Genomic DNA, 25,252 nt, shown 5'->3' on the forward strand with positions numbered 1-25,252 from the left:
CAACCTATTTGTTTTTAGTAACAACTTATTATGAGGTGGTTACTGTTGGCTGGGTACTGTACTATTTAAATTGTATAATTTTGCTTACCACTCATACATTGCATTTTTATTTATAGCTGTTTCAAATAATAGGAATAAATTCTCTTTGCATTATAACTATCAGTGTCTTCATTATAAAGACATTATGCTTAAATAGTGTGTGGGATAATTGATTGCAAAATTCCTCTGATTTGGGGGTATATAAATATGCATCAATTTCCTTTTTCCAGAATTTGTGACTCTTGGGCGGTGCATTTATTGGTATTCTCTCCTTTGTTGCAGGCCTGTCAGAGTAAATGGGTCCAGTAATTGGAATGACTCCAGATAAGAGAGCCGAAGCCCCAGGCTCCGAGAAGGGGGCGGGACTCAGCCAGGTCTACAGAATGGGAAGCTTGCCGGAAGCCGTCGATGCTGCCCGGCCGAAGGCCACTCTCGTGGGCAGTGAGTCAGCAGATGACGAACTGACAAACTTGAACTGGCTTCATGAAAGTACCAATCTGCTCACCAACTTCAGCCTGGGCAGCGAGGGTCTCGCGGTGGCGAGCCCGCTGTACGACATAGAGGGAGGCGATGTGCCGTCCCGTGGGCCATCCTGCTGCCAGAACCCAGAGAAAAAGTCAGCCTCCTCCAAGCCCCCGTACTCCTTCAGTCTTCTCATCTACATGGCTATTGAACACTCTCCAAACAAGTGTTTGCCGGTCAAGGAGATCTATAGCTGGATTCTGGACCGCTTCCCGTATTTTGCTACAGCACCGACGGGGTGGAAGAATTCTGTTCGCCATAATCTGTCCCTGAACAAATGTTTTCAGAAGGTGGAGAGAAGTCACGGCAAGGTCAGTGTTTATGAACATGGCTGTACTTAGTAGGGAAGCTAAGTGGACCCTTAGAACCTGGGCCAGTCAGGGAAGACAAAGTCAAGTCAGATTACTTTGACATTAATATTAGCGCATCTGATTTTACCTGAGGTGTTTTACAGTGTACCTATGGATAGAAATCTAGCAGAATTATGTTTAATGTACTGTAGTTACCTAGATTATGCATTTCAGTGTTGCAGTGTCTTGTTCTTAGTTTTTTAGTACTCCTTAATTCCTGTTGTTCTATGTGACAGCTGCCTTATAACGTGTAGACCATTTATATTAATGTAAATAATAGATCTAAGCTTGCCTTTACAGTATGCTTTGAGGAAACAGATTTTCCATCAGTAGGCGCAGCAGTGCACTCCGCGGGCCGGTCGTGCAGTGCGCACATTCTCTACAGGGAGAGCACAGCAGGGCAGGGCGGGCAGGTCACGTGCATATGAAGGAGGGGGAACATTATGCTTTGTTTGGATTTCACTTTTGAGGCCAAGTCAGAAAACGTTTGGTTTGGTTTGGTTTGGTTTGGTTTGGTTTGGTTTGGTTTGGTTTGGTTTGGTTTGGTTTTTTGGGATAGGGTCTTGCTGTGTAGTTCAGCCTGGCCTTGAGCTCACTACATAGCCTAGGCTGGCCTCAAACTCACAGTGAACCTCCTGCCTCAGCCTCCTGAGCACTGGGATGACAGGCACGTGCCACCACGCCTGGCTAAGTCAGAAAACGTTAAAACAAAGGTACGTTGAGACTTTCGTTCGTGTTCCTTGTGACAGTGGGAATGGTCAAGCGGTAATGTCCTAGGCAGCATAAATTCCTCTCCAAAGGGAGAATTAAATAACGTGCAGATGGGATTAGTTCAGTGAGGGAATGGGATGTGGACAGTTGAGCTGCCTGCCTCATATGTAAATCCACTGCCTTATTTAGAGTCTTACCCAACCTCCCACTGCATCATGGGGTAAGATCAGCTTTAGCAGTTCTTTCTTTCCTTGATTTGTATTATTCTGCAGTTTGCTCTTGTTTGCCCTGACTCCATCTTTTTCTTCCACTCTTAACCTTTTCAACTTTAGTGCTCTTTACTACTTTGCCTTTTTCGTTTTTTAAGGGGCTTTTGTTTGGTACCGGGAATCGAACCCCCGGCTTCGTGCTTGCGGCCGGTGATGCACCATTGAGCTGTGTGCCCAGCCCTCCTTCACCTTCTGTGTGGTTCAGTGTTTTCGTGAGTAATCGCCTCCATTCCCATGGCTTCGTGTACCGTCTGGATTCTAGCGACTTCCACAGCTTTCTTAAAGTTCAAGCCTAAACTTGCAACTAATTGTTAGATCTAGAGGTTTCTCAGACTCAGTTTATACAAAATTGAATCTTGTTTTCCTTTCTTATCTCCTAGGGCAGTTGTGGCGAACCTGGGGTATGCGGCTTGCAGCCAGCAGTTTGTTAGCATTGAAAACCCTTGAAAGGTTCACCATCACTGTCCTAGGGCCTATCTGGAGTTTAAGGTAGAACTGTGAGTCATCATGGGTATCTGCCTTTCACAGTACCCAGGTATTTAAATGTTAAATTTGAAGGAATTTAGAGATTATCCTGATGAACTTTCCGCTTTGTAATCAGGGAAATGAGACTCTGAATGAGTCTGGACTGACTGTAGTCTGAAAAGCTGAAAGTAGCACCTGAAAAACGTGGTACCTGGTGACGTCCGTACATATCTAAGAATTATTATTTTATTCTGTCCGTTTTCTTTAGTTTCTACTGCAATGTTGGCCTCGTTCAGCTCTTCCTGATTTCTCATCTGATTGAACTGTAATATGAATGTACATTAATTGAGTCAGGCTCAGCTTGGAGGCACACACCTGTAAGCCCAGCCCTCTGGGAAGCTGAGGTAGGGTGGCAAGTTTGAGCCCAGCCTGGGTAATTTAGCAATTCTGAAACCGTGTCTCAGCATGAAAAACGTGTTTAAAGGGGCTGGGAATGTAGTTCAGTGCAAAAGCCCCGGGCTCAGGCCCTAGTAGGTGCAGTGGTAGGGGTGTGGGCGGATGGGTGGGGTCAGCATGGAGGGTTGGGGTCGGAAGTTCCTGGACTCAGGTGTGTAATTTGAAGGTAGTCTGTTTTAACTTCATTTTACTTCGCTTTTGTGACTAGTGAACTTAATAATGTATGATACAATTCTAAATAAAAGCTAGACGTCTTGTTACAGTTTTCAGGGCTCCCCCGAGTTTGTCCTCCGGCACCTGCCCTTCACTAGACCAGCAGCTGTTCCGTTGCGCTGCAGACAGGCGTTGCTCATGTTGTTCCGTCTAATTCCCTGGAGTTCCCCATTCCCCAGAGCCCGGCCGCCTCCCCAGCACTCGCTTCCTTCGCACATGCATTTGGTATTCCCGCGACGTTTTGCTCCTTTAATACAGTGCGTGCTAGCTGTGTTCCAGTCCGTGTCTGCACCAGGGCAGTGCGGACTGCGTGTCACACGCTCGCGGGGGCCCTTGCTTCAGTTGTCATGGAAATAAAACGCAGCAGCAGCACAGATGCATCGCGGGAAGCAGAGAAGATGGAGAAGGGACCTGACACGGCTCTCAGAGGCCGGGCTGGCCCGCAGCGAAGGAGGGTCGGGGCGGTGAGGGAGGGCTTCCGCTGAGGGGAAGGGCACAGGCACCGCGCCGGTCTGTGGGCGAAGGGGAGGGGTCGGTGTTACAGGGCTGCTGCGGTGGGCGACAGTCTGGTTGGTTGTGCTCTCAGGTCTGGTTTCCGTGGGCTGATGGTTTCTTTCTTTTTTTTGGGGGGCCCCCAGTGGAGGTTCTGCAGGAACGCTGGCCCGCTGCAGGGCAGCGGCGCTGACCGCCCACTTGGAGGTGCCGGTTCCCAGCGCGAAAGCAGTAGCTGAGGGTCCCTGCAGAGCTTTATTTTGCTGTCCTCCGTCGGGAAGGGGTGCGGTAGGGTGCATGCGTGTGGGGTTGCGAAGCCCTTGTTACCAGGTCTTGGACAGCTGCTCCCACAGTTAACGTGCCTGTGTGTGGAGCCGAGCAGGGACCTCACTCAAAGTTTTAAGATAATAAAGGAGACGCATTCACAGTCACTAATCGCCCACTGGGCATCTGTCGGCCCAAGTGAATAGTTACTGCTTTTAAGCCAAAGCAGCTAAGTCCCTGTCTCAGAGGAAGACATAAATCGAGCTTTTACTTTGTAACGGGTTGAGGGCTTGATAGTTTGTCCTGTGTCCCTCTGGGATGGTCGCTCAGTTTTGTTTTCTCACGTGGTTCCTGTGTGGAGGCACTTGAGCTGGGTCACCGGCTTTGGTGACTTACCTGGGTCTGAGGTGCATCAGACAGTTGGGGGCGGGGCGGGGAAGAAGGCCCCAGTGCGGCGTGAGGGCGCAGGGCCAACGGCCTGTGTGCCTTGGGTGGCTCTGTCTCGCCGGGCCAAAGATGCACCGCCGCAGTCACTGGGTTATCTGCAGTTCGTCCCCTAAGGCTGTGGGGTGATCCCAGGTGACCTGAAGACCCCACCCTCCCTCCAAGCACGGGAGTGTTCCCAGGCGGGTAGAGACGGTGGTCCGTCCCCCTAGATTGAGAGAGAAGTGTTCTGAGAAATCTACAGCCTTTTCAGAAGCTCACCTTTTCTCTTTTCATGTATAATTTTATTTCATTTTACTTAATGGTAAGCTGTGGATGGACATTCAGGCTTCTCATTTTTTGTTACAAACACTGCTGCAGTGAAAATAATACATACACTTTCTGCTTGTGGTCTGCGTTCTTCCTGAGGCTACGTTTCCAGTCAGATTGCCGGAGGGAGGCGGGCGTGGCGATGCACACCTGTGATCCCAGCACGCGGGAGGCTGTGGCAGGAGAGTGAAGCGCTGCGCGTGGTGGGTTCCAGCCCGGTGTGAACATAGGCGCCCCCCAGTTGTTCACAGTAGTGAACACACATTTAAAAGAACGTTTTTGTCTTTTTGCGACAGGGTTTCACTGTGCAGTTCAGGCTGGGTTTAAACTCACTTTGTAGCCCAGGCTGGCCTCACATTTGCAGCAATCTTCCTGTCTCAGCCTCCCACGTGCTGGGATTACAGATGTGCACCACCAAGCCCTGCCACATTAATGATATACGTCCGCAGTTTGCCTTTCAAATGGTACACAATACGTTCTGCCTAACTGTTTTTCCATATCAGACTTTCTATACTTCAGCCAGTGCTGGGCAGTGGCTTGTTTTAATCTTCAGTGTGATGAAAATGAGCCTTACGATTCTTCCTCTCCTTCCCTCCCTCCCCTGGTAACCCCTCCCTTCCTCTGTCTTTTATTTCTTCTCTCTTTTTTCTCCCTTCTCCTCCAGGAGGGCTGAGCCACTACATCCTTTTTATTTTTTTCAACCCTTTTTATTTTTTTACTTTGATTAGGCTGACTTTGAACTTACAGACCTCCTGCCTCAGCCTCCCAAAGGCTGGGGTTGCAGGTGTGCACCACCATACCTGGCTATAATTATATTTATTTGTTTATTCAAGTTAGATATTTTCTGTTGGCCTCTAGTTCTTTTGTCATATGAATTAAGACATTATTTCTAGTCTGTCATTGCGAGTTAGGTAAATTGCTAAGTAATAGTAACAGCTACAATATTGAGCATATAACACACCAGAGATCTATGTGCTTGCCTATTTTACTGTACTCTTCTGAGTATCTATTGACGTATTCTCCCTTAGTTGTAATTTAGTAGTTGAGTTTAGTAACACTACTGCTAATAATAATGATAGCAAAGGCTCAGTTTTCATATGCTACTCCTTCCTCTCAATATTTTATATTATCAACTTGGTACACATAATAATAACTCTGTGAGGACAGTACCCCAACAGCGTTAATGTGGAGAAGAACCACGTACTTAGCCCAAGGCACAGGAGTTGGGATGTGAACCTAAGGAGTCTGATAGCAGAGCCTGTACTCTGACACATGTAACATAGAGGATGAACAGGGAAAAGTTGTTCAGTCTAACTGATTAACCTCTGTCAACATCGATAAAGAGTAACAGTAAAAATGTAGATACATAATATGAGGGATGCTAAGCTTAGATCCTGCCAAGAGGATATTATGAAGAAGTTTATGAGGATATTTGAAAATTTTGGTGCAGTTAATATCTAGGACGAAAGAAAGAAAAAAATACTTAGGAGCATATAACTTTGTAAAACTAAAAGTAGAAAAGGTAAATGATCTATAATAATTGAGCAAACCAAATCAGTAGTCATGAATAAACCTGTCCCTCCTCCTTCAAAGGAAGCATGAAAGCCACGTGGTTTTGTAGCTGGGTTTCGCCCAGCGGTGACAAAACACACGGTCTACTCTTTTTCCGCTGGTGGTGGTTCTGGGATTGAACCTGGGGCCTCTGTACTGAGTTGCAGCCTCAGGCCCCCTTCCCCTTTTTGAGATAAGACCTTGCAAGTTGCCCAGCTGACCTCAACTTGCAATCCTCCTGCATCAGCCTCCACAGATCTAGTGGAGCATGCGCCACGAATTGGTCACACACTGCAGATCCAGCCACCCTGAGAAAGCTCCACCTGTGACGGCATGAGGCTGGGGGGGAGGGGCGCGTGGGCGCAGCCATGTCAGCTGAGACGCGTGAGGCGCAGGGTGAAGGCCCAGGTTCAGTCTCCATGAGGGCAGGAAAGAAGGGGCCACGAGTAGTTCCGTTGTGAACATACCTTCCCACTCGGCCTTCGCGTCATTGCCTTATTCTTGATAATCTGGCTTTTCTTTCTTTCAAAAATGCCTCAAGCAAAAGAAAGCCTCAAGAATTTTAATCATTGTGTCTTCGACTATTGCCTTTGCCACTGTTTTATTGTCTGAATCTTTTCTTTCTGTGTATTCAAATTTTCCTTCTTTTTATCTTTTTCAGCTGTATTCCATGTAAGGTTCGCTATTTGCTAGTTGGCTTGTTATTTTCAGTTGTCTCAGATGTTTTGTTTACCCTGCCCATTGAGTTTCTAGTTAGAGTTAACATATATTTTGTTCGTATGTAGTTCTGGTTTGCTGTCAGATCTGTTTGTTTCCACTACTCTCTTGCTTCTTGACTACATTCAGACGTTTAAATTTGGGAAGTATGTAACGCTTTCTGATGATCCTCTTCCCAATACCTGAAGGCCTTTCGAGCATGCCTCGATTGCCTCTGCTGTCTCCTGTCTTCTGTCTCCTGTGGGACGTCAGAATGGAAGATCAGGTTCATCGTGGCTTGGCAGGTACTTGCCGGACTGACGCTGGCTTCGTAAGCTACACTGCCGGCTTTCCCTTTACTCTTGGCTTCTCAGTTACTTTTCTGCAAGCCCAGTGATACAATTAAAATATATAGAAATTATTATCCATCAGTCCTAGGGGCTTTTTTGAGAGGGTGGGGTTCATCTAATTATATATTCCATCATATAGTCCTAAACAGCGGTATAATTTAGTTTCGAGACCTTGTAACCTGCTGTTATCATACATTGTACAATATAGGGAAATAAACTGATAAGAAACTGTATCAATAGTTCAAAAAAAAGAAAAACAATTTTAAAAATCATGTGCTTATTTAAGCAAACCAGGAGTTTTAAAAGCAGCTAGACTATTCACTGCTTGCCCTCTTGATAGATGTGAATTTTTTCCTCGGACAAAGCCGTGTCTTCCTTTGTGTGTGTTCAGGGTGTAGCAGTACTAGCGTCCCTAGTCCAGTGGGACTCAGTTGAGGCACATACAACTTAGGGATGTATGAACATGTGAGCTGTGTGAGATTCCTTGATGGGTTGGTGGGAGAGGGCTGATACTTCACAATATTAGACATAACAGTTTTTAATAACCTGTATTTGTAAGGACTACCTTGTTTTTCCATAAAATATTTGCTGTTTTTAGCCAAATTCTAGCTGCAATATGTGGTGTACTTACATAATTTCCTACTAGTTTAAAATTCCTATTCCTTTCATGAAATCAATTTTAGAGTATGCTACTAGGTAAAAATTACTTCCTTTCTAGTATTGGGAATTGAACACAGGGCCTCACGCGTGCTAGACAAGCGCTGTACCGCTGAGCCACACCCCCCCTTACGTTTTACTATATTGGCGTATGTTCGTGTTACAGAACGACAGGGAGTTGCTACGTGCGTTTAACAGGTCTCGGTTTCAGTCCCATTCCCCTCTCTGCCTCTCCTCGCCCTTCCCCTAGTCCCCTTCCTCAGCTGCAGAGGTCTGCCTCCGAGTTTCTGTCGTCTCCCCTTTAGTTAGTTAATTGTCTGGGTTTCCAGTCGAAGAGCACAAGTGCGGTGCTTAAGTCCCTGAGTCTGGCTGATTGCACGTCACATGCCGGCGTCTGATCCCATCCCTTCGCTGCAGATGACACTTCGCTCTTCCTCGTGACTCTCCCTTACGACTCTTCAGTCTGCACTGTGCGTGCACCCCTTCGTTACAGTCAGCGCTCTGTGGACGGCCCCCAGCCCCTTCTGCAGCTTGGCTGTGCGGGCCACACCGCGGTGCACGCGGCGCTCACGTCGGTGCGGGGCGCACACTTCAGTTCTCTGGGAAGTCCGCCCGGGAGCGGTGCTGGGCCGGAGGGGTCCTAGGGCTCGTCCTCTGAGAAGTCTCCACACTGATTTTTGCAGTGGTTTTGTTACATTCCCACCAGCGCTGTAGGAGAGTCTCTTCTCCCCTGAGTCCTCACTAGCATTCACTGTTTTTTGTTGTTGTCTGGTCAGTTTATTTTTGTTGTTATTTTTTGTGGGTTTTTTGTTGTTTGTTTGTTTTTGAGACAGTCTTTCAGTGTACTTCAGGTTGGCCTTAAATTCACAGCGATCCTCCTGCCTGAGCCTCCCCAGTGCTGGGCTTACAGGCGTGCGCCACCACGCCCGGCCGTTTTTGTAGTCCTGATAATAGTCATTCTGACCTGGGTGAAGTGGAATCTTGATATAGTTTTACTACATTTTAAAAAAACTCATAATTTAATAAGAAAGTGAAAACCTAATAGAAAAATGGGCAACCATATGAACAGGAAATTCACAGGAGATAGCCAATGAAATGTATGGACTTTCATACTTACAGTAAATAAGGTAAGGTAAGGACATGGGGAAATATGTAATTTTATTTTCCTTTTTCTTTCTTTTTTCTCTGCAAATGGAACCCAGGGCATTATACAAAGCTAGGTTTGCGTTCTATCGCTGGAGTGGAAATTAGGATGACCGTTCTAGAGGGCACACTGGCAGTAGCTGCTAGAGTTACAGATGGACTTGTGTTTTGATCTAGCAGATCAAATGCTGCTTTCTCCCAGACAGTAGCTCGTACTTGTGGACAAGAAGATGAGTTAGGATAGTCACGGTGGTGTTGCTTGTAATGAAGGTGCAGAACAGTGTATCCAATGCAGCACCGTTTGTGGTAGTGCTCAAAGTGACCGGTCTTGTCCATAGTTTTAAAATATACGTTATTTATATAATTTGAATTTTTTGAATATTCAGAGAAAGAAAAGAATTAAATAAGAGCTAGAGAATGGGAAAGAGTATGGGTAGAGTTTGGTAAAGAGAAAGAAATTATTTTACTATTAAAAAAGGATAAATACAGAAATTGTAATATATTGGAGCGGAAATTGGCAAGCTGTCACCACCAGTCAGGGTAGGAGTTAAGGAACGAGGAGATGATGGTGGTCATAAAAATCAATAGACCACTTTGCTTAAATGTCTGAGATTCAGACAGAAATAAATAGATTCAGGAGCAATGGGAAATGCATATGGATTTTTTCTTAACTGGTAAGACCATTGTTTGAGTTAATGCTTCAAAGTGACAATATTTTTCTTCCAGTCTGTGGAAGGTAAGTAGGTAATGCCTCCATTAAATGTTGAAATTGAATTTGGCAACCTTGACGGCACTTTTCTAGTGGTTTCACTGCTATCCAGAGATGATAATCGCTGAAGAAAATAAGATGGCAAGGTTTAGATCAAACCTATATAAAGTAGTAGTCAGACCAGTACAGCAAGCTAAGAAGATTTTCTTTTATCATCCTTTCCACAGTTACTTCTCAAAAGACAGGTCTAAAAATCTTGGTTTGTTTTTTGTCTGTCTCAGAATTTTAAAATTTCAAAAGGTAGACATGGTAATGTTTTGGTTTGGTGTAGTTTTGGTTTTATGTTTTAAATATTGACACCTAAATCTTACATCTACTCTTCTAAGTTTTTATAGACCAACTAAAACATAGTAACTGAGATTTTAGTGCAGAAACATGAGGCTGGGGATATAACTCAGTGGCCCAAGCGCCTGCCTGGCAAGCATAAGGTCCTGAGTTCAATTCCCAGTACCCCCCTCCACCCCCCCGCAAAAAAAACCCGGAAACAGGGAGTTAAATTTTGCTTGCTTTAGTACAATTTTAATCAGTTACTTTTTAACTTCCTGGTTGTAACAGCCATTGAAGCCAGGTGTGATGGTACATACCTATAATTTCAGCACTTGGGAGGGTCATAGGGAATTGGAGGCCAGTCTGGACTACATAGAGAGACCCTATCTCAGAAACAAAAAAAAGCCACTGAAAAGGTAGGACAAGACAGACAACTCTTAAAATATGCAAGGCAAGCACATAAATTTCATCTTCTCCGAGTTTATTCTCTAAAACTTTAAGATAAATCTTTTAAAAGTTTGACCCCTAATATATTCCTCATATCTTCAAAACCTTCAGTGGTTTCTTATGAAATTAAACCCAGCCTAGTTTTAAAATGCAATATAGTAAGAGAAGACACATATTTCCTCTTTCCATTGCACAAAAGATTTTTTATAGGTAAGTTTAGTTTAAAAACAATACTTGTAAAACTATTACTTTTGTTCCAGCACCTAAGCACAATACCATGGAGGCAGTTTTTAAGTGAGAATTAGTAAAAAATAAGTTCCTTTTTGCCTAGACTAGCAGATGCGTGGTTTTATCTGTTACTGATAGTTCACAAACAGATCCAGTGAAAGGAAGTGTTACCATGGTAACATAAACCAGACTGTTATTTGAGACCATACTCAGGATACTTAACTGCCCTGAAACTACAAGTTTTCGAAACCAGTTCTTGCAATTTGCTATTTCAAGAAAATGGCAATTCTACTGTGATCAAAACAGTTTGCAGTCTTTTCACAATAGAATTTGAAAAGTAGACTTGAAAACTAGAAGTGTAGTCTCAGGAATACCAAGGTAGAAGGACATGGCTAGAATTGTTAAAACAATTGTCTTGTTCATTGTCTGAAAAATAACTCATATGTATCTGTGGAGAAGGACATTCTTTGATTGGAATGCATTGAGGACACAATGATTTGTTTAACCTTGAGTTTACGATCCTCCTGTCTCAGCCTCTTGGGTGCCGGGATTATAGGCGTGTCTTGGGTGCCGGGATTATAGGCGTGTCTTGGGTGCTGGGATTATAGGCGTGTCTTGGGTGATCCTTCAGTTATCCTTGCTGGAATGTTTGGTGTCCGCCCATTTGTTTTTGCTACGGCCTTGGTTCCTGCTCAATAAAGGTGTCTGAATTTGGTATTTGGGAACAGCAGTCTGAGAGGCTGTAAGCCCCCTGATCTCAGAATGTTGTCTCTCTTGTTTTGCTTGTCTCTCTTTTTCTTTTACTTTGCTTAATCCTCCACGGGCACCTGGTGCTCGGGACCAGTTCACCCTGGAGAGACAGGGATGAGTGGTCCCACATATACTTTTCCTATATGAAACCACATTGGTTTTGGAGCAAAAGATGTGGGTGTAAATGTTTTGAAGTTTTATTTTCCTACCATTCAAGCACATTTACCATTTGGGCAAGAGATGAGTATCTAAGTTTTATCACTTAATCCAAAAATACATTTGTAGAACTTTTCTTGGAAAAGATTATAACGTCAAGGGCTTTTTGAGTGTAATCAATGCTGTAGCTCCCTACAGAATGCCAGTGTGACAAGACACCCATCGGTCCTCTCTTCCTGTAGACTGAAGTTGCGAGGGTGTTCAGCAGTCGTGGGTCCGGTGCTTGCACCTATCCACGCCGAGGTTTCTTTTAAATTTATTTTGAGCCCCGCCCCCCCTTGTTTGCTCGTGTTGAAGCCGGGTCTCACTATGTAGTTCAGGTCAGCCTTGAACTCAGTGTGTAGCCCGCGCACCTCCTCGGAGTGAGGGAGTGAGAAGGTCCTGTGTGTGACTCAGCCGGTGCTCAGTGACTTGCTCAGTGCCCGTTACGGAGTAGCTCTTCAGCAGTCAGTGGTTTCGCAGCTGTGTTACTTCCACATAAATCCCCTTATTGAATCGAATCACAATTCTGCGAAGTGATATGAATTGTTCTTTTTTTGTAGGTAAAATGTGTATGAAAGATAGGGCTCTGAGTGGGTACATGATTTGTCCAGTATTGAGTAGCAAGTCACTAAGCAGTAATCAAGATCTCAGTTTTTAAACCTCTGGAATGATACTCTTTCATTATGTCATTTTCTATAAAAATGATGATATAATATTCAGATAAAGAGTCTGGCTAGGGGACTAATATTAATTTGAAAAGGACTTTAGGAAGTAGAACCACTGTGGAGGTCACATTAAATCTTACACAGTAGCCTGTAATCCCAGCACTCAGGAGGCTGAGGCAGGAGGATCGTTTCGAGTTTGAGACCAGCCTGGGCTACAAAGTTCAAGGCCAGCCTGAATTGCATAGCGAGACCCCGTCTCAAAAAGACAAAAGAAAAAAAAAGTCTTACACAGATTTTGTACAAGCAGAACAAACAAGGACATTTTATTGGTTTCTTTTGTGGGCGGGGAGATCAACCCAGGGACTCACACATGGTATGCAGACATACTGCCACTGAGCTATATCCCCAGCCCAATTTTATTGTTTTCTAAAAAATTATTAACACAGTTAGAATGTGTGATTTAAGAATTTTTGCAATACAGAAGCGTAATATAAAACTTGATGTTAATGAGTTTGAACCTCTGTAGTCTGGTGAGCTAGTGGAAGTTTTATATATCACGTGGTGGCTGTAATCATGCCTAGTAAGGTCATTTCAGTTTTTGTGTAGTACTCAAAAAATACTGGAGGGTTTTTCCCCCAACATTTACTAAAAACATTCTCACTCTGTACATATAAAAGTTCCAGGTGGCTAGGCATGATGGCTCATACCTGTAATCCCAGCATTCAGGAGGCTAAGGCAGGAGGATCAAGGCCAGCCTGGGCTACAGACTGAAATCCTGTCTTTTAAAAAAAAGTTCCAGGGTATTAATTCTTGTGCATTTTGTTTTAGGTTAATGGAAAAGGTTCTTTGTGGTGTGTTGATCCAGAATATAAACCCAATCTTATGCAGGCACTGAAGAAGCAACCCTTTTCCTCTCCACAAAGGTAAGGATTTGCCACGTATCTGTGATCTAGATTTTACTGAATAAGATGGAAAACCTTAGTGTTGTAGGTCTTTTAAATTTTTTTTGATTGTATAGAGGAGTACTTATGGATCACGTAAGCCTAAGGTATATTTACTTACGGTTTAATTTGTGTTAAAAACAAGAAGTTGGACAGTTGAGAACACGAACTCGGAGCCAAGTGCTGCAGTACACCACAGGACTCCCAGCCACTCCGGAGGCCGAGGCAAAAGGACGGCAAGTTTGAGGCCAGCCTGGGTCACTCAGCGGGACATTGTCTCAGAATAAAATAAAAATGGCTCGAGATAAAGCTAGGTACTAGAGCACTTGCCTAACATGACCCCCTTGTTACACACCACACTCACACACTCTCACACACACACACTCACACACACACGCGCACGCAGTTTAGTCCTTACAAGATATTATAAAGAAAGTTATGGTTTCAGTTACCAAAAAGTTAAATTCTAATTATTTGTAGCACTGATGCTGTGACTCTAAGACACGGGAATTTTGTTCATTTAGCAATGGGGTTCAGTTACGTGGTCCAGGGTGGCCTGCAACTCAGCAGCCCCCTGCATCAGCCTCCTCAGTGCGGGATGGCAGGTGTGGGCCCCCCCCATGGGTGTCTAGCTTATTTAAAGGTTTTAAATGAGATGATGAACAATTTAAGATTTTTATATGTATACTGTATTTAATTTCTTTTGTAAGTTTTTGTCTTTCATAAGTGATTTTAAGTATGTTCATGTCTCAAATTTTAAGTGGCAAGTACAATACTGCTTTGAAGGTTTTGTTTTTTCTGTGCACATTATTATGGGTATTTCCTTAGAGCTCCTCTCCGCTCTTACCTCTAAACCCAGTGACTCCTGCTGATTTCCTTCCCTCCCTCCCTCCCTCCTTCCTTCCCTTCTTTCTTTCTTCTTTTCTTTCTTTCTCTCTCTCTCTCTCTCTCTCTCTCTGTCTCTGTCTCTCTGTCTCTCTGTCTCTCTGTCTCTGTCTCTCTGTCTCTGTCTCTCTGTCTCTCTGTCTCTGTCTCTCTCTCTCTCTTTCTTTCTTTTTGGTACTGGCAGTCAAACTGAGGACCTCATGCTTGCTTGCCAGGCAGGGGCTGTGCAGCTGAGCTGAATCCCCAGCCCTTTCTATTGATTTTCTAGCTTCCTCATTTTAAGTTAAACCTGAAAATTGTGTGACCTCCTTGTGTTTGATTTTGTTTCCTTTTCCTGAGCAGTCTAAATCTTTAAAAATTCTTATTATATACATTGATTTGGGTTCAATTTTATTAAGATAACTTTTTTTCTTTCATTTTGTGGTGCTGGGGATCAAACCTGGGGCCTTGTGCATGTGAACAAGAGTTCTGTCACTGAGCCACTTCCCCAGCCCTTTTATTTTACCCCCAAGATAACTTTAAGGTGGTTTCTGTTGCTTGTTTATTAGAAAAATATGTGGCACACGCCTGTAATCCCAGCACTTGGGAGGCTGAGGCAGGAGGATTGCTTCGAGTTCAAGACCAGCAAGAAGACCCTGTCTCAAAAAAACAAAACAAAAAACCCAGTTTGTTTGAATTCTCTTTTTGGCGCAGTTTTGGGACCCACACCCAGAACCTCACTGAGCTGCATTCCCAGCCCTCTTTTTGTTCTTCCTTTTGAGACAGTCTTGTCTAAGATGCTAAATTGCCAGGACTAGGCTCTAACTTGACTATGCTCCTGCCTCAGCCTCCCCGAGCACTGGGATTATAGGCGTGTACCATCACACCAGCTCATTTGAATTGTTGTTACTGGAGAGTTTGTAAAGACAAACTGTAGCTGAAGTATGGTTAAAAAAACAAACAAAATACTAGGAAAGCTAAAGTTGAAATGTCAGTGGTATATATGACCCATAATTAATTGAGAATTTAAGTTGGTTACCACAAAGATTAAATAGATGTTGGAAATGAAACTACTGATTTCTCCTTATGAAATGAGACTGCTTGTTTTATTTAGCTACACTTTGTTGTTTTGTTTCTGTGTTTGAGAGAGGACCTCTGTGTAGTCAGCCCGACCTTGACCTTGCTGTAACCTCCCGAGCCCAGGATTAGACACGTGCACCCCAGGCCCAGGGTGCTGTAGGTATTTGAAACGCACGGTTCTCCTTTACTTACTCAGCAACCCTGTAGGAGAGAGGAATTACTCCTGTTTTATAGATGAGGACACTAGGAGATTAATTATTTTGTGTAAGAATATACAAATAAGTATGATTTAATCTCGGCCCTTGTGCACTTTCTGCTTTGGCAGACTCTCTCTAAACTATTATTAGAAGGTAAAAATAGTTTGTGTTTCTAGTGGTACAGATTAGTTGTATTTGTGACTAAGTTCTACAGAAAGCGAAATAACGATGTTGTAAGCACACTGTCTTTTCTGTTCATTTTTCAGTGGCTCTTTATCACCTCACTGCTTACACTCTGTTCTCAAGCAGAACCAGGCACAAACCCTCAAAGGTATGTGTGAAGGTCAGTCTTCTAAGTCCTAAAAATACAGGTTTAAATTTAGGATTTTGTTAAATTGTTCCCATTATAAATTGTATGTTAATTGGGAGATAAAACAATTGTAAGAATGAGAGTAACTCACCCTTCTTCTACTGTTAGCATTTTGATATATTTTATGCCATCTGTGTGAGTTGATATGTTTGTGTGTACATACGCACACGCCTGTGTACACACACACACACACACACACACGTTTTCGACAGCCCAAGGCCTTGCGCGTGCTAGGCGAGTGCTCTACCACTGAAGCGCGTTCCCAGCCCTGCTCTGTTTTGTTTGGAGGCAGGGTCTTGCTGAGTGTCCAGGCTGGACGAGAACTTGCCATCCACTTGCATTTTCCCCTTCAGTAGCTGGGATCACAGGCCTGTGCTGCTGTGTTTGGCTTTCACTTTTGGTTTTTTCCTTGAAAATAAGATTTAATTTCTTAGTGAAACTCTCAGTAGAGTTGTCTTTACCTGTTTTGGTGTGGCCCATGACCTAAGGATGTAATATGGTTCTAATATGGTTGGAGAGCAATATCAGAATAACAATAATATTCCACAACATGAATTTGAAGACAGCTGAGTTACGTAGTTGCAACAGAGACTTATATATTATATTCTTGCTTTTCTCTCCTGTCCTGCAAAGCATGTATTTATTTTCTGGCCCTTTGCTAAAGAAATTTACCCTCTTAGACAAGAATGTGGTTCAGAATTATTTCTTTTATAAGTTAACTGTGAAGAACTTTAGCTTAGGAAGCTAATAAGTTGATTTTAAAAATCAACTTCTAAAGAATTTATTCTGTAATCAGGCTGGCCTCAAACTTGAGGTGATCCTCCTGCCTCAGCCTCCCAAGTACTGGGATGGTAGGCATGCACTACTCCACCAGGTTTTTCATATTTTTTAAGAGTAAGTGAGATTTTGAATTAGTGGATTTTCCTGCTCGTGGCTAATTTTATACATTAGTGGTCTGTTAGAACAGGTTTGTGTGGCGTTGTTGCTTTGCTACCTGGAGACATGTCCACGGCCTTCCGCGTGTCGGACACTTTTGCTCTTTGGACCTACACTAAACAGAACCTCAGAGGCAGTGCATTGAAGCTGGGCACTGCAGCACATGCATGTGATCCCAGCACTCAGGAGGCTGTGGCAGGAGGATCACTGCGAGTTGTAGGCCGGCCTGCACTACGTAGCAAGGCCTTGTCCCTAAAATAAAATAAAATAAACCAAACCAAAACAAAAGCAATGTGTGTTGATGTCCGTCAAAAGAGAGAGAGACTGTGAGAAGCACTGGGGACCTCTGCGAAGTCCGAGGTCTGCAGGGAATTGGACAGTGTTGTGCTGTGACGTGAGGCGAGCCCAGGGCCCCGGTTTTCGGTAGGTGTGGCTTCTCCTTGCGGCAAGGCGTTGCTGAAACCCCATCTTTCTGTTGCCTCGGTAACTTCTGACTCATTCTTCTTGGATTCTCAAGTTTAATTGTATTAAAATTTATTCTCATTCTCATTTTATTCTATCCAAATGTGGCTTCTTCCTCTGGGAAGCCGACATGTGCACAAATCCCTCCTGCTGGTTGCAGCCATAGTTTTTCATAACTAGAGCTCAGGTACTCTTTCTTCTCTGCCAGCTTGCACATACTGTGCGGTGTCCCTGCAGCGCTGACACCTCCCTCCCCTCTGTCCCTCCCGTGCCGGAGTGTCGCCGCCGAGTCGTAGCGAACGAGATGGGGCAGGTGGTTGGGTTCCACGCTAAAACAGCTGCAGGTACAAAGTTCTCGTGTGTTAAGGAGAAGAGCACGAGACCTCCCAAAAGCTTAACCAAATTTACATTCAAATCTGGTTATTTTAGGGTACATTTATAAACTTCTGGGAAAATTCGCTTCTATGGTTTTACTACTTCTGGAGAAAAGTTTGAAAAACACCAAGCAGATTAAATGTTCATCACAAGTCATTACTGAGTGGTTGGGCGGGTGCCAGGGTCGAACTCAGGAGCTCGCCCCTGCGGGCAGGCACTGCCGCTGAGCCGGATCCCCGACCCCGGGTCCTGAGTCCTACATCTTGGCAGGCGTCGTGGTAGGTGCTTTGGAGCACGCAGAGATGAGAGGCCCAGGCCGTGCTTTCAGAAGGCAGGTCAACTGAAGAGGAGTGGAAAATGGAGGTTAATGGGGGACGTGAAAGGCCTCTTAGAGAAGGGAGTGTGATGTTTGAGCTGGACCTCAAAAGTGGGGGCACTTAGCCCCGCAGAGGAAGGTTGGCGAGGGGCAGGCAGAGGGCAGGCTGCGTGCAGGAGACAGGGTTGGCCGATGCTAGAGGTCTGTCTGGCGAGTGTGACTGCAGTCTAGGCCGGTGCCGGCAAACCTTTCGCAGTGTTCACTGATGCACACAGCCCGCCGTGGCACGGAGGCCATAGGTCCACCGCCACTGGCCTGGGCGTACGGAAGGCCGGTACGCGTGGTCACTTAGCGTGGGCAAAGGAGGGGAGGCAGAGGTCTAAGCCGCGCGTCTGTAGCACCATAAGGAGTTTGAACTTCTCTCTGAGCATAACTTAGCACGCATGTAGTTGCTCACTGCAGGGCATACCTCACCGCATTCTGTTCTTACAGCACTCCTTTGCGCTCTTGTCACCCTTTTCTTTTTAAACAAGGAAACTGAACTTTGGAGAAATTAAACAACTCAAGGTCACACAACTAGTAAATGGTCTCAGTACTGTAATTAGGTGACAGTTTGTGTTTTGTGAAGATTACTTATGTGCACTTCATCAGATCAACTTTTCTATTCAGTATATTCGGGATATGATTAGACAGGTAGAACTGGTAACAGAGATTAGGTGTAGGAACTGCAGGACCGCTGTCACTCAGCACTGGCGCAGCGGTTTGTTTAAAGTAAAGCTGTCTCTTGCTCAGTTTGCTAACTGTGTGCCGGTATATCTGTTGCAGCATTGTGTAATTTTTAGCGGGAGACGTAAGACTTGCGTCCTGAGAGCAGAGCAAAACTTCTTGCTCAAGATTTGCTTTGACGTGTTTGGAATAAATTCATGTTTAAAAATATTACCCAGTTCTACTAGGATAATGTTCAAGGCACTAGTCTGTATCCATAAGCAAAACAGACAAACTGGAACTCCAACTCCAGTCATTAAGTTTTCTAATTTATACTAAAACACCTAATATAAATGAAGATAAAATACAGGCAGTTGGTGTGTGATGTTAGGGGCTAAGTGTGTGTCTCAGTTTGAAATTGAAGATTGCGGATTTGCATACCTTAGTAAAATGAAAGTGAGCCCTCGAGCCAGCCACCTTAAAGCTTGGTAGTTCATTAAAATTGCTGTCCTACTCTGGAGAGTTACCAGAGTGAGTGCTTTTCCACTTGGATGCCTTGTAAACGTGTATGTTGGTTTTAATAGCGGGACAATAAATCTTTTGTGGTTATTACTGCGCATATAGCTCTTTAAATTCTGATTCTGTGGTTACCATATCATTCCTTAATCACAGAGGCTGAGAATCAGATGACAGAGACGTCTTTGTCTTACAGCCTTTCCTTCCACAGAGCTAAAGCTGGTGTCTTGGTTTTATTCTCAATTACTACTAATTATGTCCTAGGATCTTGGCTAAGGAAAGATAAGCCAGGAAATGAGCACCTTTGATAGAGCTTTATTGTTATAGAATTAGTAGCATAGTTTGAACTACCAAATTTTTTGTTCCTGATGACCTAGACATGTTAGATAATATAGTTAACAGTGTTGATATTTAAAGGTGTTATACACCTTTAAAATCACATCAGTACTTTATCAGTGACAGAGTAACATTTTGAAGTATTTTCAGTGTGACAATAAACAAATGAGCCTTCAATTTAAATTTAATACCAAAACTGATTGGGTTGTACTATAAACAAAATTTATTTGTGAATTCTACCCAGAGAATTTTTGTTGCTTTTGATCCAAGAAGTTCAAGAGTGTACCTTGTTCAAATCCTTGATAATCCAGTGTTCTTGATAGCATAGTGTTTTGGGTCATTTCTTTGCTTGTTTTATTTTATTTATTTATTACTTTTTTTTAATATTCAAGTTAAATTTTCATTAAGAGTTAATTGGCTAGGCATGGCAGAATACATGAGTACATGTTCTTAAACAGCCTAAATAAATCAAATATAGGTAAAATCTTTTGCAAAGAAATGTTGGGTTTCACAAAGTCAGTTTCTTCTCTTTTTGGACACAGGGTATTGCTACACAGTTCAGGCCTGCCTTGAGCTCACTGTGTCGCCTACGCTGGCTTCAAACTTGCAGCAGTCCTCCTGCCTCAGCCTTCTGAGTGCTGGAATTACAGGCATGCGCCACCACTTTCTTCTTCTTTTTTTCTGAGACAAGGTTTCCCTAAATTGCTAAATTGCCCAGGCTGTCTCAAAGTTGGTGTTCTCCTCCACCTCCCAGAATGCTGGGATTAGAGGTATGCAGCTTCATGCCTGGCTAGGTATTATTTCTATGAAAGGAGAATGATAGGAACAGCGCCCAAGGGTGAAGGCCCTGAGTTCAATGCCCACTACTGCAAAAATTAGTTAATTTTTTCAAAAAGGAGACAGTACTTAATTTTATCATTTAAAAAATTCAGAAATTTGCAGCCAGGTGTGGTTGTGCATACCTGTAATCCTAGCACTGGGGAGGCTGAGGCAGGAGGATCACCATGAGTTTGAAGCCAGACTAGGCTCCATAGTGGGTTCAAGGCTGGCCTGAACTGCATAGCGAGACCCTGTCTCAAAAAAAAAAATTTTTTTTCAGAAACTAAAAAAAGCAGTGGTGTTCATGTAGCGTTACTAAGACATTTTCAGGATTAGCCTCTTAACTAGTTTAATGTGCACTTTATTTTTAATAAGAAAATTTTATAGGTGTCTCCTTTATTAGGTGATAAGTTTCCTATAATTTGTGTTCTGTCTCCTATAATATTTTTTTGTGTTAGACTTTATAGTATTTTTCTGTGTTAGACTCTCTGCCTTAGTACTACCTCCCTCATTTAAAAAATTGTAAACAATGTTGATCCTCTTATATGAAAATAAAATTATTGCTGGGCATGACGGCTCACACCTGCAATCCCAGCACTCTGGGAGCTGAGGCAGGAGGATCAAAAGTTGGAGCTAGCCTGGGCAGTTTAGCAATTTTGTAAGACCTTGTCCTAAAAAATGACAAAAGTCCCAGAGACGTAGCTCAGTGCAAAGGCCCTGGGTTCAGTTCCCAGTAGTGCTAAGTTAATTAGTTCATTCATTCGTTCATTCATTCATGGAGCAGGAATCCTTCTGCAAGGGCTTTTTCCTGATGCTCTGGACTCCTGGCCATGGCAGAATGGACTCTGAAATTCAGCCCACACTGTGCTCTTCTAGCAGTACAGGCCTGGAGCAGGTACACCATCACTGCAGGGCAAGTTGCCCTTTTCAGGTCACAGAGAGGCACTGTGGGCTAGCAGGTCACTCCTTCCGTTCATAGACAGTTTAAAATTCCAAGCACTGTCAAACTGTCCTGGGCTCATTCCAAGAGGAACTGGAAAAGTCTTTGTTTCGCCTGGCCTCTTGACTGTGACATGTGAGGCATCATTGATTCAGTCCTTTATACATTTTTTTTTTGTCTTTTTGAGACAGGGTCTCGCTATGCAGTTCAGGCTGGCCTTGAGCTCACTTTGTAGCCCAGGCTGGTCTCGAACTCGCAACAATCCTCCTGCCTCAGCCTCCCAGGGACTGGGATTACAGGTGTGTACCAGCACGTGGTCCTTTACACTTAGTGCTCTTTCCGCCTGGAGTGCTTTTCTCTCGCCTCACCTCCCTGAGGTGTGGCCCAGCTCCTCTCTTCCCCTGGAGGACTCCCTGGCTTGTGTATTTAAAATTGCATTAAGATGTGTTCAGCTCTCCATGAATGTCAGCTCTCCATGAATGTAATCATTATGTACTACAAACACGGAGCAATAGCAATTTAAAAATAAATTTAAAAAATAAAATGGTAGCCACCTCCCCAGCACCACCCACTTCCCTCTCGCCCCCTTTCATTTCCTTCCCAGTGCTCCTCACTGTCGTACTACGTTCTACTCCTTTGTGTTCTGAGGGCTTAGGGATTTTCCCTAGAAGGATGTTAGGCTCCCTGTAGGACGTTCAGGGCACTGAACGAATGACGGAATAGAGCGTTCTCAGTATATTGTTATGCCCCCAAGCTCTTAGCTCTGACTGTAGTTGCAGGGTTATGGTAACATAGGAAATGCGATACAGTTCCTCCCCTGAAGAGGCTGGCCGTGTAACCGGGATGACGGCAATGTAGACACACTGTTGTGTCGTGAGGTCACAGTGCATCCCGGAGAAGAGAGCTGTGGTGCTGTGTCTGTCTCCTGGCAAGCAATGAGCCTGAGAGTGAAAGTCAGCGGCAGAGACGTTTGCTGCCTGAGAAGAACTGATGGTCAAGGCAGGGGGCACACAGGTCAGTGTCTGCACATTTGCGAAAGGTCTGACTCCCTTTTTCCTACTCTTTATTGCACTCTGCGTTTATACTTTGGGTTTCTCATATAAGAGAAGGTGTGCAGCGTTTAAGCTCATGCGTCTGATTTATTTCACTTAATATTACATCTCAAGGTGCGTCCATTTTCCTGCAGATGGCTCAGATGTGCCCTTTCTAGCAGAGTACCGCTCCATTGTGTATACATACGTTTTCTCTCCCATTCGTCTGTTGATGGACAAGATTCAGCTATTATGAGTTGTGCTGCTGTAAACACGAGTATGCATGTACTGCTGAAATAGAATGCCTTTAAGTCTTTTGGGAAGATGTGGGGGGAGTAGCCAAGTCAGGTAGAATTTGTATTTTTAGTTTTTTGGGGGAATCTCCATACTGATTTCCATAGTGGTTGTGAGGCAGGAGGATTGTTGCGAGTTCGAGACCAGCCTGGGCTACAAAGTAAGCTCAAGGCCAGCCTGAACTGCATAGAGAGACCCTGTGTCAAAAAAGACCAAAAAAAAAAAAGAAAAAAAAAATGTAGAAGAATTCCTTTTTCCACGCAGCCTCACCAGCATTTATTACTGATTTTTTGATGTTGGCCATTCTTTCCAGAGTATAATGGAATCTTGGTATTGTTTTATTTTGCATTTCTTTAACATCAGAGATGTTAAACATTTTTTTCATGTATTGGCCATTTGTACTTCTTTAGAGAAATGTCTGTTCATTTCAGTTGCCCATTTTTGAGTGAGTCTTTGGGGGAGATCTGATTTTTTTTTTTTAGTTCTTTATATATTCTAGATATTAATCCTCTGTCTGAAGTATAGCTGGCAAAAATATGTTTCCATTCTGTAGGTTGTCTTTTTGCTCTTTTGGTTGTTTCTTTTGCTATGTACAAGCTTTTTAATTTGATGTGACCTCATTTGTTGATTCTTGATGTTATTTCTTACACATTTTGGAGTTCAGAAAGTCTTTGCCTATGAATAATCTTCAAGAGTTTTGCCTGATTTATCTTCCAGCAAATTCAGTGTTTCTGTTTCAATCTTTAGATTTTTGATCCATTTTGATCTAGTTAGAACATGGTGAGAGATAGGAACCTAGACTGAATCTTGTGTACGTGTTTAGTCAGTTTTCCAGCACCATTTGTTAAAGAGTATCTTTCCTCCAGCGTGGTTTTGGCCCCTTTGTCAAAGATGAGATGGCTGAGTGTGCCTGGGTTAGTTATTATATATTTATCATCTGCAACTAGCATGTGCTTAATGTTGTATTTCTTTTTATTGTTTTTAATGTATTCCTTAACTGCAGATATGCATAGGATATTATTTAAGGTAAAAATGCTCAAAAGTAGTCATGCTGTACACTTCTAGCTAGTTTAATTTTATGGATGAACTTTTTGAAATGCAGTTCAGATGCTCATTTTTCATTGTGAACAAAGAGAGCTTGTATTTTCTCTAGTACCTGTCCCTTCTACACAATACTGTCCACAAAACTGTCCCATAATTTAAATGAACAAAAGCAGATTGCAAAGTAACATATGATGTGTAACATATCTGTGCCTTTTTTTAAAGTGGGAAAATGTACAGCAGAAATGTTAGTGCTGCGTATCTTTGCGTGCATGCAGATACTGTCGCCGCCTCTTGAAGAACGCTAATGTTGCCGCTCTTTCCCCTTTTCAGAATCTGACATTGACGCCGCCACTGCAATGATACTTCTAAATACGTCTATAGAACAAGGGATTTTAGAATGTAAGCCCTCATGGTTTTCTTTTTGAATAAGTATTAATGAGTACCTTTTGAAATTTAATTTAGAATACAAAATGTTTTAAGTATCATGGCAAATGACTTTTCAGTTAAATTGATTTAATCTGAATAACTTTGTTTCTGTTTATATTTCCATTTACTCATATGAACAGTTGAAAGATTGAAATTAATGCTGTGAGAAATTTTTTTATATTGGCCAAGAAATGGATAACAGCATATTTAGAATATGAGCTTAAAAGACCTAAAAATACAAATGAAAGGTATCTATAAGAAAATATAGGAAAGCATATTTATAACTTAGAACCGAAAACACTTCTTTAAGCTTCAAGCGCAAGGTCCTGAGTTTGAGTCCCGGTACCCCCCAAGAAAAGATATAAAACACAAAATCTGCACAGGAAACCGATGGGTAAATTCACAGTTCTGCCAGTGAAAAATAGCTGTAGTAAAAGTAACCTGGGGAGGCGGTGGGGAGAGCTCAGCGGTGGAGCACCGGCCCACCGGGCATGTGTGTGAGGCCCTGGGTCCTCGCGCCACTGGAATAAAGGAAGAAAGTGACAACAAAGTACTGGAGAATTTTTTAAACCATGTGTTACAGGCAAAAGATGAGCATTGAGTTTCTAAAGGACCCTACAAGTAAGAAATTGAAAAACAGTTCCATAGAGAAGTCAGCAAGGTAGATGATGAACTGGGCCTCGGAAGAGGAAGTGAGTACGAATAGTGCTCTGTGAGACAAGTCCTGTGAGACTGAAGAAACGCATGATGGAACAGTACTGAGATGCCTTTTTTTTTTTTTTTTTGTCTTGGAGATTATAAAAAAAAGGTGCTGAGCTGTGCATGGCGGCCAGTGCCTGTGATCCTAGTACTCTGGGAGGCTGAGGCAGAAGAATCACAAGTTGAATCGCAGTGTGAACAGTTTAACCACCTAACAAGACCTTGTCTCCAAATTTAAAATAACAAATAATAAAATAAAAAGGGCTGAGTACGTACCTCAGTACAAAGCCCCGGATTCAATCTCCAGTATGTTTTTAAAAAAAAGATCGCTCGTATGGGAATAGGTTTTGTCATTTACTGCTGGGTGTTGACCGGAGCACCGTGTTAGAGAGCAACTTAGGGAAACAGTGTGCGCATCCTCTCCCGTAGCAGTTGTGTTTCTTGGTTTCCCTCCTAAAAAAGTATTTGTATGTGTGTGAGGAAAGACTTCCGGAGAATTTTCATTGCAGTGTCATGTGTAGCAGTAAAAAATGCACAACAGCCTAAATACCAACCAATAGTTAGCTAGTGCAAGTGCTGTATTCATACTGAGGCATTGTGTGCGAATAGTTGAGAATGATTTTATGTCCCATGAGAAGGTCAGAGG

General features: G+C 43.3%; 1 protein-coding gene across 5 annotated transcripts in view; it reads left to right on the forward strand.

The window, feature by feature from the left end:
* Positions 1–25,252, forward strand: part of Foxn2 (forkhead box N2) — a 68,567-nt gene that overhangs the window by 38,772 nt on the left and 4,543 nt on the right. For 4 of the 5 annotated variants that reach the window (XM_005390995.2, XM_005390998.2, XM_013517612.1 and 1 more), the window contains exons 2-5: positions 322–872; positions 13,084–13,178; positions 15,604–15,680; positions 23,812–23,880. In XM_005390995.2, coding sequence (XP_005391052.1) covers positions 336–872; positions 13,084–13,178; positions 15,604–15,680; positions 23,812–23,880 — 778 coding nt within the window. In that variant the 5' untranslated portion in view covers positions 322–335. The remainder of the gene's footprint in view (positions 1–321; positions 873–13,083; positions 13,179–15,603; positions 15,681–23,811; positions 23,881–25,252) is intronic. The other variant, XM_013517613.1, reaches the window with a different exon arrangement.

Source organism: Chinchilla lanigera, unplaced genomic scaffold (genome assembly GCF_000276665.1).
Source record: "Chinchilla lanigera isolate Chin_1 unplaced genomic scaffold, ChiLan1.0 scaffold00040, whole genome shotgun sequence".
In the NCBI taxonomy this organism is placed as follows: Eukaryota; Metazoa; Chordata; class Mammalia; order Rodentia; family Chinchillidae; genus Chinchilla; species Chinchilla lanigera.